This window comes from Lonchura striata, chromosome 14 (assembly GCF_050655825.1).
Source record: "Lonchura striata isolate lonStrDom1 chromosome 14, ASM5065582v1, whole genome shotgun sequence".
NCBI classification, from domain to species: domain Eukaryota; kingdom Metazoa; phylum Chordata; class Aves; order Passeriformes; family Estrildidae; genus Lonchura; species Lonchura striata.
Window position 1 is genome coordinate 14,382,654 of NC_140716.1, and position 15,708 is coordinate 14,398,361.

The following is a 15,708-nucleotide window of genomic DNA, read 5'->3' on the forward strand; positions in this document are numbered from 1 at the left end:
AGGCTAAGCCTGAAGTCTTTGAAATCTGGAATTTGTCTGAGTTCTGGCCTTTACTAGAGGTGGGTTTGTTTAAAGTAAATCAAGGCCTCACAGAACCTCCCCCATCAGACTCACACAGACTATGTCAGCAAGTCCTTTGCTTTGGGGTAATTCTGCTTCAGTTGGTTCACACAAAACTGAGTAGTGACTAGGAAAAATCTACTCCTAAGAACTTAGGTATCTGTAAGTTCACAGAAATAAGCCAGATAAATAGAATTCCTCACTCTTCCCACAAATTTCAAAGGAAAACAAAAGAAGATAAGCTGACTCTCTTTCAGTGCAAACCAATCATTTTCCACACAACAAAATTAGCTGTCTCCAGCCTCCAAACAGTTATGTCAACTTTCAGCTGCTCTGACCTTCACTCGTAACATAAGGATCTCTTCCTTAAAGTAGAAGCATCTCTTCACTTCAGAGATTGCTTTTTATGGGTTTTATTTTTTAAAGATTAAAATTAACTATACAGTACTCCACAGTGATGTGAGCATCTCTTCAGAGTACAGGACAAACACTTTCATGTCAGACAATGCAATTTTTTTCCACAATTACTAACACATCAATGAATTAACATTTACATGTTGATAAACTACAGTGACAACAGCTACTGATGTATGAATAGATAAAATATCAGAGATAAAAATTGACCTTTTTCTACATATCAGAACATGGTGGGTTTGCCATCAAAATTTCATGAAGGAACTGTACCAAAATAACCCAGATGAGAGATAAGGCACAGGGCAGGAGGAGCAGCAGTCAAAACACTGCTCTAAGCTCACACCTGGAAAACAAAGAACTAAAAAGCAATAACTGTATCAAACAGGGACACAAAGCCCTGCCCCAGGACAGAAGCAGATATTTCCAGGTATATATATTCCCTGCCCTGATTTGCAATGGCCACCAACTTAGGCTCTTGCCCTTCCCTTTCACAGCTTGCATTAGCTTGGCAATCTATGTGAAATTTATTGTTTCCAGATTAGTTCCTCCGTATTTAAAAAACATTCGCTGCACGGCTGCTGACAGTGGTCCTTGACAAAAGGAGCAATTGCTACACCTCCCTTCAATTTCCAAGTGTTCACATTGCTTTAGAAGATGGCGTTGTCTGGCAGCTAAATTGAGATCCTGCACACGAGAAATCATCTGCTTCCTTTCTGCAGGATTATGCTACTCTTTTCTAATTCACTCTGCTAAGATACTTTCCAACTTTTCGCTTCGAGGATGTCTTTTTCAACAATTGCTTTCATTTTTGATTACATGAGAAGAACTGCTTCAATTATCTCCTTTTCACAATATCACTGGTTACTGAAATGGGTAACTACAGACTCAAGAAAGTATATCCTTTAGTTCTGTCCCAGAAAAGGATCTACTGTGTTTCCTAAATACCTGTATGGAAAAAAAAACAAGTGCAATAAATAGAATACAGTAAATGGCATGTACATACTTTAGTAATTGCTCCTGTCTGTGCTGTGTTCAGCCCGGTGTGCCCAGCCATCTGTGGAGATACTTGGGTTAAAGTCTCTGCCAGCACACTGCCTGCATTCCCCTGCATGGCAGGGGCAGAATATTGCATTCCTGCTCCCCTTCCTCTTCCAGCTGCCCCAAGAGATCCATTCATTACCTGCCCTTGTCCTTGCTGAGGCTGATTCATTAAACTGTGACCAGAATTACTGTTGAGAAGACTCTGGTGTGTCTGACTGAAATTAGTATTCATACATATCCCAGGTCCAGTCTGCGATGTCGCAGGGCTGCTCGTCACCATTCCCACTTGTTTTTGTGCTTGAGAGTTCAGAGTTTGGGATGCAGGTGTGGTAGGTCCAGAGGTGCTGGCTGCTTGCTTGGCCAGGCCCGGAGCAGAGGAGTCCCCTGGGTTCAGCGGGCTCTTACCCATGGCACCCAGATTGCCGATGTTCGCGCTGTTCGGCTGCCCTTGCACCTGAGCACCGACTCCCTGCTGCACGGGGCTGCTCGAGTTCACATTGCCAATTCCTGGGTTTAAGGAAGAGCCGCTGCTTCCCCTCAGAAGTTCAGAAAGTTGTTTGTGTTTGGAAGCTGCATCTGGAACGAGGTTCCCACTGCTATTTAAAAGGCCCAACTCGCCATTGGGGATCAGCTCATCAGGAAGATCATTTTCCAAATCAAACAAAGATCCGAAATCTACAAGTTAAAACAGAAACACGGGTGAGAAAACATGACAAATGAGTAGCTAAAATATTTATCTTTGCTACTTTGTACCAGGGTTAACAGTGACAGGCATTTAGGATGCTTTTACCCGAGACTAAGAAGTGAGTGAGGGTCCCTGTGACACAAACTCCAGAGCCTTTCAGAGCACAGTCATCACACACTGTGCACACACAACCATGCAGGGCACAGCACTGGCCAATAAACAGGTTTTCTGGCATGAATTTTGACAAAATGAAGCTTAAGAAAACTAAGGTGGCGTGAATACAATTATCTAATCTAATGCTTAAATTTCCCTTGTTTTGGCTAAAAGATGAAGGCAGAAATAACAACAGATTTTTTTCCTATTGATTTACTCTCCCAAAAGAGCAATTACATCACTTTTCCAACCTCCTCTGTAATCCCAAGCCACCGCATCTCACCCAGCAATTCCACCTCAACCCTGTCATTTATGTCTGCACAGGGCCAAAGAACATCTTCCAGCACTGCTTCAAAACTTCACCAAAGAACAACAATGATTTTCTCAGCAGTTTGATCCCAGTCTCACATATAAAGACATTTAAGATCAGCTTCTAGTCATTGATTTGTACCATGATCTGCTACCTCAGAAGATCCCGAAAGGGACTCAGCATTTTCTCCTTGTAATGCCTCTTGAATCGAGTCACTGCTCGATTCCTGAACAGCTCAAATAATTCAAATTGCTCTGTAAGTGCCCAGCCTTCATTTATCATGCCCAATATTGACAGAGGTAATCCACACACTTTCCAGATGAGCAAAATAAATCAATCAAATCTTCATTAAGCCACTTGAAGGAACAGCTCTGCCTGGCTGCAACATCCAGACTAATAAAAAAGTGGCGGGGCTTTTTTTTTTTTCCCTTTAAAGGACCAACTCAGATTCACTAAAATATTTATTGCACATTATAAGTAGCATCTGCGTAACAAGGTTATTTTAATATGTAACTAAACAATAGAATGTTACTTCACTGTATATGGGTACTTCCATGTGAAAATAAAAGTTACATATTTGAAGACATAAGGACAGGCACATATTTATAAACACCTAAGCAGACCAGCCTCAATATAACCAGAGTAGCTGCTCAAACATGCAACACATCTTGGAATAATTTTCCAATTCAAGGATGTGAACTAAAACCACCACTTCTCACTGTAACATAAATGCATGAAAACATTATTTTGCCCCCCAGGCCAACCCTGACAAACCCCAGTCCTTCACACTGAGCAACAAAACACATTTTTTCCAGGTTAGAGCAAAGAAGAGTTATTTACTTAAAAACGACATTCCAAAGGCTTCATTGTTTTAAAGTTTAATTCACTCTTCAACCACAAAAAGTTGGTACAAGATCCAGGCTGCAAAAATTATGTAAGATGGTACACTGGAAAGAAGCAACAAACCTCAAGCAACACAAACTGTATCACAAAGCACAGATGCATCACCAAGGCATCTCAGCACACTTTAGTGTGATGCATTTTATCAGCATGTGCATTTCCAATTTAACCTAACTGAAGAAAAATTAATAAAAATGGTCAGACTTGCAAAGCCTAGTGAATTACATAAACAGGCACAGTAAACAAAGACAAAAATATGGCTAATTCTGGCTAATAATTCTGGCTGTTTTGAGGTGCTCAAAGCACCACATCCTTCAGGGACCAACATCACCTACTGGAGTCAATAATCCTTCCAGGACTGCATGATGTCGGCTGTGACAAATACACCCTGCTCAGAACAGAGCCCCTGTCCCTTCCAAGCAGGCAAGGAACAAGCCAACATTTCATTTAGCAAGATTCATTAAAGTATTTTTAATTTCTCTTACTTGCTGCCTTTCCTTTCAGGTCTTTAGTTCATCTTTCCTGCTTGTCTTCTAGAAAAATTCCTGCTGTACCTTTGACTCCATGATTGCTTCATCCCTTCTCCACTTTCCCACACAACATCTTGACACTGACCATGCTGCAGTCTGCCACTTCCTATACATTTTGGTTCTACTTTCCCTCTTCCAAGATTTCCCTATTTCAGCTGGAATGCTGGGAGCCTCTGCCACTGGCAGTGGCTGCAGCTGAAGCCTGACCAAAGCAATCTGCCCGTGCATCACCAGGGGTGGCACATGGAACCGGGGCTGAGGCTTCGCCTCAAACGCCTCTCACCACCCCAGCTCTCCCCAAGTTCAAGGTTTACAGTGCTCATTACCCCCAACTTCTGTAAATCCCACAAAAAGGTGTTCTTCCAAGCTTCTGCACCAAAATTGTTTCTATTTTATGGACAATAGATGTGTGGGTGCAGGGATAAGGGCACAGAAGAAGAGACAAAATGTGAAGGGGGAAGATGTTGCTGTGGCTTAAAGAGTAGTTTTTTCCAGCTGTATTTCAAAATTGGATGCTGGAGTATAAATGCTTGATTTGTTTTTTTGCTTGGCTAGCTGGACTCTCTCAGTCTTGCCAGTGCCAAGAACTGGAAATGTTTTTGCAGTTTACAAAAAAGAGTGAAGAAAGCATTTGGGAATATTGCCACTTAAAACCTGAAATAATCTACCACTCCTAAGCTCCTGTAAGAAGGCCGTACATTAAGGTTAGACATGGAAAATGTACTGCTCTGCCAGCAGGAAAATAAAAAACAGGTAAACAACTTAACACAATGGTCCTGTAAAAATTCACCAAGAATTCAATTGTTCAGGCAATGATTAATCATCTTCTTTTATATTTCATCAGAGTCATGCACATTAAAACCAGCAACACAAGACACATTTTACAACGGTTATAAAATACAACAGAAAACAAAAATCTACTTGAGCATGTCTGCAACAAATTCATAAAGATAAGAGATTGTCTTGGCAGTTATAAAAAGAATAAGTATATTTACACACATATAAAAATCTGCCATAATAAGAACATGGCCCATTTCTACTGACAGAGAAATGAAAAGCAACTGCAGTCCCTCCATCCTCACAAGAAGAACAGAATTGATCCCATTCTCAATGCTTCAACTGTTTCTCAAAGGCAGCTACCAGGAGGCTAAAAACCAAGGGATGCCTTTGCTGTTTCATGCAGTTACCTGAAGCAATGGTCAGAGAACACCTTTGCTGAGAAGTCCCACCAAGCTTTAACCTGCTCCATCCTCAAAGCTGCCATGCACCCAGCACACATCAGAGCAGGAAAAGTGGTTTGGATTTTAAAGGAAAACAGATTCCCTAAACCCAAAAGGCACATACCTCTAACTCAGTGCTCATGAAGCAGCAGAACTGACTAAGGCTGCAGAGATTCACCTCTCGTGTCTTGTCTCCAACACAGCACTTCTGATCCTCATACTTTTCATTACCTCTGTCACATAAACCCAAACGTCCTCTTAACAGCAGAGCACCAAAAAACCAGAGATTACATTTTCTGGAAGGCACAGAAAAGCACTAGGCAAGTACCACACCCCCACTCTTTCCAAAAGGCTCCTTCTCCAATTTGAGCATTCTGTGTTCCTCAAGCAGCTATTTTCACACATAGAAGATAACCACACTTAAGACAGTTTCTCTCCTAATTTCAGTCTTATGAGCTTAAATGTCACAGTTTTCTGCCTTCCTGGACAGCACTTTCAGCAACCAGAATTAAAAAAAAAAACATGTTCTGTTTCCTTCAAGGCCTTCTCAAAAGAAACTGCTGCAAAACTCTGCTGCATCCTGAAGGCAGAACATTCTCAGCTGTACAACTGCTTGCGACTGTTACTGGGAGACTTTCCTAATATACATATTCAATCAATTAACTTGTTTCAATGTCACCATTTTTTCCCCTTTAGCTCATCCTGGAGAGGTGACAAACATTCTAAGGTGTTTCATTATGTGTCTTATTATCTCAAATGTATCTCACAGCAAGCAGGAGAAGAACTATCAAATTCAGTTTTATTTTTTACTGCATAATCTTTGCTTGAGATGTGACTGGGAGTTTCTCCTGTCACAAACTGACTGCTCGTGGCACAGAGCAGACACTGAAGTCCAGCACACAAGCAGTATTTTCACCATGCCTTTCATGCCAACATAGCTGTTACATTTCAGTGAGCCCAATTTTGTTTTGTAAGACTTCTTTCAATCACGTCAGACCCCAGCAGACAAAGCCTCAACAGTTCAGAGCTCCAGCCATTCCCTAAAATTCACTGTCAGGTAGCTCCCCCTCAATAGCCACACTGTGTGGCACAGTCAGCAATTACCACATCCATTCCAACTTCCTATTGAGGTTTGAGGATTCTGTAATTTATTGTTTCACAAAAGAAAATTATTGTATTTAATGTTTTAGAATAATTAAACAACCCGTTCATGGAAAATCTAGAATTTCCAGAAAGGAAACTTTAGATTTGTGTCTTTCCCTAAAAAGACACGGAAAGCTTGGGAACTGACATGCATCTGACCTTGATTTCAGCAGAGCAGCATTTTTTCTTCTGAACACCGTGTTTAACAACCAGGTTGAGAATGATGGTGACAAGGGACCTGGCTGGGTCAAGGAAACACTGCTGGCTGGGGGGAGGGTGATGAGAAGGAGTAAGAGATCCAACATGGAGGATGTAGATGAGTCTCAACAAATTATGGCTTGAATAATAAGAGATTTGAATATTTAACTAAATTTCTATCTGCCTGATTGTTTAAACTACTTGCACTTGGGATGAGAAAGGAATACAGTCTGGGTCACTCATTCCTAAGTCACTGGAGTGGTCGAAACGCAAATGTGTTGATATGAACCTCACCTTTTGGAATCCTTGGGGATCCTTGGAATTCTGGGACTTATCTTAGAAAATTCACTGGAATCATCATCACAGCTCTCTCTTGTTGACAGGCCTAAAGTCACTCAGGTTGGAAGGGACATCAGGTCTGACTGCAGCCCAGCCCTTCACCTCCCCTCAAAGGGCACATGCTCCAGCCCCCAAACTCCTGAGCAGTCCTTTCCTGAACTCACTCCAGCTCCTCCATGTGATGGAGAGAAGGCTGAACAGTCTGTAGCTGACTATATTGTCTTTTAACCCTCTTTGAAAATGGATTTAACACTTGCCTTCACTTACTTTCCTGTGGCTAGGATTTTAGAGACAGCTCCTAATACCATCCCCAGTCCACTTCAGCAACTAAGTGACTTTTCAAAACTGAAGCTTACATGTTATAGAAACAAATAATGAAACTAATGAAAAAAAAAAAAATCAGTTCTCTTCTAACCTCTACTGCAGTACTACCTGTATTCCTGACTCAGCTCCTGACACCAGCTCCACCAGCAGACACATGAGACAGGATGGGGAAAATGCACATATTCATATTCTTTGTACCACCACTAAGGTGTGATAACAACTACCACCTGACACAGGAAAAGCCACCTGTTCTGTCCCTGTCCTTCTGCTCACCTCCATGAAAAGAAAGTAGTATAAACTGAGATCCTTCCTTGGTCACAACCAGGTTTAGTCCCCAGCCTCTCTTTCCACTTCCATGTTTTGTATCACAATGTCATAACCTCAAGGTTCTCTCTGCTCTACTTGTCAAAGTTGGCTCCACCATCTATCTCTCTTTTGCTGTGCTCATAGTGACAACACAACCTGTGTTAAAAATCTAGAAAAACCTGAGACACTCGTTTATTTCAGAAATAATTGGTGGGTTTAGGGATTATTCTACCCTTTCATAAAAATAAATCACATATTACTTGAATGTCTCCCTGTCAATTACAAAGTAGTATATGAGAGGACGTTAAATGGCCCTTGCACCTGGCATTAAGTCTTATATAAAGAAGCAAATGGGAAAAATATCCAGATAAGAAGTTTGTCTCTAATCTCCTCCTGAAGGCCAGAGGGGAATAATGCCAGGGTAACCCCAAAATGCATGGCAGAAGCAACCCAACAAGAGTGCTCACTCTGGTCTGCTCTTAGAAGCATCAGATGGCAAATGATGGATTGCCTTTGCCTTCCTCTGCCCTTCTCAAAAAACATTCTTCCTCTTAATTGTTTCCCAAGGTATCTTCACTATTTTGACACAGTTGCCATGTCTGCTCTTGTGAATAAGTCTAAAGCCCACCCAGCAGCATCCATAAGACACGTGGCTACTGTCCCAGTGCACATGGCTACCAGGCAAACCCTCTTACAGACCAGAAGGCTTCAGTAAATTTATTTACCACAAGAAGAGAAACTCGGACAGAAGGAAGAGGGGGCGATCTGCCTATGGGCTGTGAGACACCACACTGGGAACATCAGCTTCTCATTCACAAGATCATCCTGATGAAGATTAAATACTTTAAGGTTCTTGGAGCATATTAACGTTAACGAATGCGAGACTGCTTTCTCATCCTATCACAAACACACACATCGTGCCTCTTGCCCAAATTTAACGCCTGACAGAACATTTAAGTTCTGAATGACCCTTTTAAAAGGAATCATCTGAGAGTCTGGTAATTGATACTGGGCACTTGCTTAAGTCAGCATGAGATGCACAGTCTGTACCGAGCCAATGTCTGCTTGTGCCTGCCTTGAGCTGGTTCCCACAGCTGCCAGACCCACAGCTTCCCTTAAGGCTGTGCCACCTTCACTGCCCACCTGGAAAGGGAATTAGCACATAACACACAAGGACATGAATTATCTTGACAAACTTTAGCTGTGACATTTTCTGGCCAGAGAGTTCTTAGTGAATATATTGTCAGCACAGGTGGTTCAGGTAGTTTGAAGTGTTCAGTTCCTCATGCTCCCCACAATGACTGACAGTGTCAGTGGTAAAAACTCAACCTCAGTTCTGGTTCAGGAGCTCCCTTCAGCTACACAAGTCCTTCTGTGAAAATTCCCATGTTAACACAGCTTCTCCAACAGAACCACAGAACTCTGAGAAGAGTGAAATATATAAATACATACTTGAAGTAATATTATGAAACAAGGAAAAAAACCTAAGCAACATTACTATAAAACAGGCAAGTCTGGGGTCTCCTCTGTGATGTACAGAAGCTGTGTTAACGTGGGAATCAGACTCATACTCAGTACTTAACTCAAGCCATTTGGTAATTTCCCCATATCTTTTCTCCTTGAGATGACACACTACACAAGAGATGACACAGAAGTGATGTCATCCACACCCACTAACCTGGCTACCGAGGTACCCGTGGTGGCAAAGCTGGGCAGAGCAAGAGAGCATCTCGTGCTCTCCTGGTGACACACACACAGACAGGGGCTGCAATCCAATATCCCATTTTACTTCTCACTCTGCAGAAAGTCTCCAGCTCTGATTCCTCTCTCTGCCATGTCCAACTGCAGCAGGAAAATGACTTGTGCCCAGGAGATTGGGAGGAACAGTCATCGAGGGAAGAACAACTCCTTTTCCTAATGCTGTCTTCCAAGGAAGCTTCCACAGCACTAAAGATGACCAGCAGGGAAGCTGGGGATTATTTTACAGACTTACAGATGTATAAATAAAAATATATCCACATACAAACTGCAAACCAAAGATACTGCATTAATCCAGTGTCACAAATAACATATATATAACAAATAGCAAATAAGAAAGCAGGAAAGGAAAAATGTGTTAAGAGATTTTGATTACGAGTTATAATTACTACTGCTAATAGAAGTTGCAGTTTTCTTTTAATTCACACTTATGATTCTGCAAAATACTTAATACTATTTGTTGAAGCATCTTTATTAAAGAGTTTTCCAAATAAACAGTTTAGGTTCTCTCTGCATCTTAGACATCTGAGAAGACAGATGGAAAACATAACATATGTTAAAAAGAAGATTTACAAAGCAAAAATTCTTGAAAGTGTAAACCAAATTAGGGTGGAATTGTCAGATTTCTAAGTTATCACTCATGTTTTTTCACTGTATAAGAACAAACCCTAGAATTTTTCAAATTCAGTTTTTCAACTACCCCTTCCATCCTGATTTCATATTAACCTGCAGTATTTTGTTAATAGGGTGAGGGTTTTTTTTCATGTTCTTCTCTCTTAGCAGGTAGCAACAGTAAGTAAAATATCTAATAAAGACAAACATTAAGAATTAGTGGGTTTTTTTTAATGTAAAGCTGCAGGTATAATAAAAAAGCACAGCATGTTGCTGTAGAATAATTAATAGCACTGGACAACCACTCCAAGGAAATGTCCAGCCAAAATAGAAAGTGAATAATCTGCAGCAGAAAACTGGGAATCATTTCACAAGCTACCAAGAGATCTCTGGAGTACAGCAAAGACACAGCTTCTCTTCCTGCTGGCTGGGCTTATCCAGGAGCTCTATGGCACAGCACAAGACAGCACTTTCCTAAACTTTAAGTCACTGGAGGGGGAATAAGTTTGAAGTCCCCAGTACATGTGCAATTATCAAAGTATGAATTTCAAAAAACACAGGAAGGGGCAAAATTGTAGGACTGTGCACTGTCGCATATGATCAGGCCAGCAGATCAGCTGCTCAACTTTTCATCTCACACAGACATGAGTGTCAAACTCCTTGGAAAAACCTGTAAAAGCCCACAAACATTGAGAGAGTACACTATACTCTGTTATCAGCAGTGCCTCAGGAACTGGCAAGAATTAGCTGAGCTAGACTCTCTAAATGAGCCCATTTCTAATCTCACGAATCTCCTCTCCCAGATGACAAACACTGGCTTCAAGTTATGCGGGTCAGTCACTTCAGGTGAAAAAAACCTAAGATTTTGTATCAAACTTCTAGCTCAAAGTAAACATCTTGCTTGGCATCATCATCTCCCATCCACCACCCCCACGGTTCCATGAGTCTTAAACAATATAACCATGAAGTATTCCACAAGAAACAATATAGCCATTAAATATCCCACCTCATTTTCCCACCCCAGATAGTAAGGGCACAAATATCACAAAACAAACAAAAAAGACATTCCTGTGGAATAATTACAACTATGCACACTCCTTCACCTACAGCTTTTCAGAAAATGAACTTCTTCCCTAAATTTTCTGCCTATAAATGAGAGTATGTTCACTTAATGTAATTATCCTTTTCCTTGTTTCAGGGAGAGAATAAGGAAGCACGTGTGTAACTGCTATTCTTACTGCCACAGCACACAGGACACTCAAGTTTTGCAGATATCACACAAAACAAGAGCAGACAGATTACACAGGCTTCCATGAAGCTTTTTAGCCACGAAGGAATAAACTTTTTAAGACATCCATACTAATGCTTTCACGTGCCCAAACAAAATCTGGGTTTAGATCACTGAGACGTCACTCCATCTGAAGTCTCTGCTAAGAATGTGAACACAAGCTCAGAAAACCTTGCTGTCTTTCCTTAAGCTACTTTGCTTCTGTCCACCTCTTTTCAAACTAAAACCTAAATCCACTGCAATACACCTATCTGGTTTTTGGCAGGAGAGCAGGATCAAATCAGGCTGAGCATCGACACGAACTCCCTTCTGCAAAGTTCTGTGGCTTCTCTGGGAGTCAGCCAGAGATCTACTTATCTCGGCACGTAGGGAGGCACGTGCAACAGGGCCAGCCTTTCCCCAGTGTAAAATCCGGGCCCTGGATGCCAACACACGGGCCAGGAAGAGAACAGGAGTTATTGGGGGAGCTTGGCCCACAGCTTTTGCAGCAGCAGCCATGCGGCTTAATCTGTGCAGGATCAGAAGTTACGGAAGAAACAAGAATTAAAAATCAACAAAACCCCCTTCACAAGGAAGTGTGAAGTGAAAACCTAGCTCTAATGGACTTTGAAAGCTGCTCATCTCACCTTCTTCCCAACTTCACCTGCTTTAGGAATTTTTAACTCCTGATGCCATCAGGGACACCCTCTGCTCTGGCCCAGATTACGCTGTGTTGTTTCTGGAACTGGCGCAGCACCACAGCAGCAGAAGCTGCAGGGAACACAACGAACGCAGACAGAAGCATGACTTTAGTGAAACCCAGACGCTCACCGAGCTACCTGCAGAAGGGACCACAGTCCAGGGGCCCGTGAACACCTCCAGCTGTGCTGCTGCTCCATTCAGGCACATTCTTCCCAACCAGCCCCAGACCAGCTCAAGAATGCTGCCAGGTCTCTGTATATTCTGCTAAAGGACCAATGCCAGCAATGTACAAAACAATCACAACGCTCAGCATTGAAATAACACACTGCCATAAGCAAACTTACTGTAATTCTACTTTTTGTAGGAGTCCCTTGTTTATTCTGCGGCACTGGATGAGAACATCTCACAACAGCCACAGAAGAGACAAATGTTTAGGTATGAAAACGCCTGTGTATCCAATAAAGCAGTAATTAGACAAAAGCACTACTCCTACCTGGCTAGACAAGGAAAAATCTTTCCCACGGACATTTTACCACAGGAGTCTTCTCATTCAATACAGCACAGCAATGGCAAGTGAAGTTAAGAGCCAGGAGTCTTAACCTTCCTTATTGATACAAAGAGCAGCACGGCAACTGCGAAATGAGACTATCATGAAACTTAACGATGGTCACAGCACCCATTTCTGTTATCCTTTCATCTCTGCACCCTTCTGCAAGACCAGACACTGAATTTAACCACTGAGGTTTAACAGAAAAGGCTGTATTTTCAGAAGGTAAGCAGACCAATTTCAATGGCACAAACTTTGCCCCGGTAAGCTGAGGAGCTATTTTTATCAGAAAGATTAAAGGCAGCTAAAACTTACCCTGACAAAAGGAGTTGCTTAACATCACCGCATCAAAGCATCAAGAAAATATAAACAAGGAGGAGAGCAGTTGCTTTCTGCCCAACGTTCAGGTCTGCCATCAGAGCCTCGGGTGTGAGCATTCGCAGGCTTGAGCAGAACTGTTCAGCCGGGCCCAATGCAGAGGCTGTGAAAGCACGTCCCCCTCATCCCCCTCACGGCAGCCACAGCACCCACCAGTGTGGGGCTACCGCTGCAATTACAATAATTCTGTTCAACTCACTGCTCAGCCAGGGCAAAAGCCTCAGACCCATTTCCCCAGGCTCCCTCGATCACAAAGGCCACTTTCCAGGTTGCAACAGAACTTTTCTATTTAAGCCCCAGCAGCAGGGAGCAGCCTGGTTTAGTTCCAGGAGCAGGCATTTGACAGCAATCACTACTCAAACTATTTGTATCGCCTGCCACAATGCACGGAAACCTTCAGCAATCCTTCAACAAGCAGCATTAACTGCTGGCAACAAACCTAGAAGTGCTTTTCCTAAAAACAAGCCTCTCTTTAAGTGCACAAACATCACCCACATCCTTGGCAGAGAGGTACTTTTGCCTATGGAACACCAGGATGATGACAGAACTCCTTGGACACACTTGTCCAGAATACAACTTGGGGTTTGCCATCCCAGTGCCCCCAGGCCCCCTGAGCCCTGCAGAACTTTCTGCAGATGCTGGAGTTCACACATCCAGCGCCACACAGAGCTCCCCGAGACACACGAGAACTTGCTGAACAGGACGTAATTAAGACTGAAGCATTCCAGAACAGCCCAAGTGAACTTCAAAAAAGAACGAAGGAAGAAAAAAAAAACCAAGCCAAGACACTGGCTACCAGGAGAGTCTAAAATTTCTCACTGAAGTATTAAAGAACTATAAACTGTATTTGTCCTGAGTTACAAAGAGCATTTCGCAGCAACTTGTGTATCAGCCTTCCATATATTCCAGTGCTTCCACACAAGGGGGTAAGATCACAAGACCTCACCTAGATATTCCCTGACAATTCTAATTCGATACTGTTTCTTTCTCGCTTGTTTAATTTATTTGCAGGCTGAGAAAAAAGGTTTCCATAAAAAAACCCTAAAGGACCAAAGCATCTGTAAAGTGTTGCCAAATATAGATGGAGCAAGACGAAAAAACCCACAGAATTTATCAGCTCAATTATAGTAGTATTTTTTTTCAGTCTATGAAAACACAGCAGGCACAGCATGATTAACTTATCACTATCCCTTCCACAAGATTCATTAATCTCTGAAAGCAGAAATTAAAGTGCAACAGACTTCAAGTTCTTCTGAAACCACTCTTTCAGGGATTGAAACAGTCGGAACACCGGTAGAGGCCGGTCGGTCCAGGCACACATGCTCTTATGCACACGTGTGTATTTACAACGGGCACACACTGGCTGGAAACAAGACATTTTTATCTGTTTTATTATCTACAAATCCATCACATTTGAAGAAAAAGGCACGCCAGAGACACTACACACGACACAGGCAAGTCGCAATGACTGCCACGCTGCTGGGCATTTCGGCATACGAGCAACCCCACAACTTCAATTATTATCGGCAAATCGTTTGGGGTTTAAAGGAAAAATGCTTGAAACAGTTTAAGCCAAATGCCCGAAAACCTCGGTCACAGGCTGGGAGGTAAAAAAAAGCACAAAGTATTAACTGGAGGATAGAATTAGATGTTCTTCAAGGTTCTTTCCAACCCATATCATTCTATGACTAAGAAGCTATTAAGGAGTTTTTATTCCGTAGTGTGTCACACACAGGGGCACAGTGAAAAAGCCTGTATAGGGCTATTAGCTGTGGGTAATCTGTGGGGTTTAAGGAGTAGACAGAAACTTAACTACCCTTCCAAGCTGAAGAAGGGTAGATTTAGATTCCGTATCGGGAAGAAATTCCTTCCTTTGACGACAGTGAGGCCCTCCGCACAGGCTGCTAAGAGAAACTGCATCTGCCCCAACCCTAGAAGTGTCCAAGGCCAGGCTGGACGGAGCTAGGAGCAACCTGGGATAGTGGAAGGTGTCCCTGCCCATGGCAGAAGATAGAACAAGACGGGCTTTAATGTCCCCTCCTACCCGAACCATTCCACGATCGTACAACAAGCAGGACGGTCGCTTCCCTACCCGCACTCCGCTCACCTGTCCACCCCCATCACCCAAACCGAGGCACTAAAAACGAAGATGATGGAGGAAAAGATGGGAAACCTAACTCGAAAAACGTCTCTTTCCAACCGCTATTTATAGCCGGGACGGTACTTGGCGTACGGGTCCCGCCCGGTAACTTCGACTGCAGGAGGCCCAACCCACCCCCGCCAGGAACCGCGGCAGGGCGGGCGGTCCCGCAGGCCCCCCCTCCGGCGGGGCGGCGGGGGCGGGGGGGTGTGTGGGGGAGAACCGGCGTAGAGCCCCACCCGAGCCACCCCCGCGGCCTTACCTGTGCTATCGCTGGCGGAGAAGCCCGGCGAGTTGAGCTTGGCTCGCTTGGGGTTGGGCGGCCCGTCGAGTAAGTTCTCCGCCATGGTGGCCGGAGCGGCGGAGCCGGCGATCGTTGTCGGGGGGTGCCCGGGGGGGGCCGAGCTCGCTGTCCCCGCTCCTCCGCCGCACGGGAACCCAACAGCGCCGCTCAGTGCCCGGCCGGCCGCCCCCGCTCCCCCATGCCGGGCCGCCGCAGGCCGCAGGGAGGAGGGCTCGGGGCGGGGAGCGAAGGGCCCAGCGCCCCCTCCCTGCCGGCCGCGCTCCTCCCGGGCGCTCCCCCCGCCGCGGTGCCCGGATGGCGGCTCAGGCCGTCACTCGGGGCGCATTCCGCCCCCCCACACGCTCCCCTCGCCTCGCCCCGTCCCCTCCCCTCCGCGG

At 43.9% G+C, this 15,708-nt stretch overlaps 1 protein-coding gene across 13 annotated transcripts in view; it reads right to left on the reverse strand.

The window, feature by feature from the left end:
• The window catches only part of CREBBP (CREB binding lysine acetyltransferase), a 95,477-nt gene extending 79,934 nt beyond the window's left edge, over positions 1-15,543 (reverse strand). For 5 of the 13 annotated variants that reach the window (XM_085592465.1, XM_021540804.4, XM_085592464.1 and 2 more), the window contains exons 1-2: positions 15,290-15,542; positions 1,478-2,190 (exon numbers count right to left, since the gene is read on the reverse strand). In XM_085592465.1, the coding sequence (XP_085448591.1) occupies positions 1,478-2,190; positions 15,290-15,374 (798 nt within the window). In that variant the 5' untranslated portion in view covers positions 15,375-15,542. Of the gene's footprint in view, positions 1-1,477; positions 2,191-15,289 lie in introns of all 13 variants that reach the window. The other 8 variants (XM_085592469.1, XM_085592468.1, XM_085592466.1 and 5 more) reach the window with 7 other exon arrangements.
• Positions 15,544-15,708: the final 165 nt, after the last annotated feature.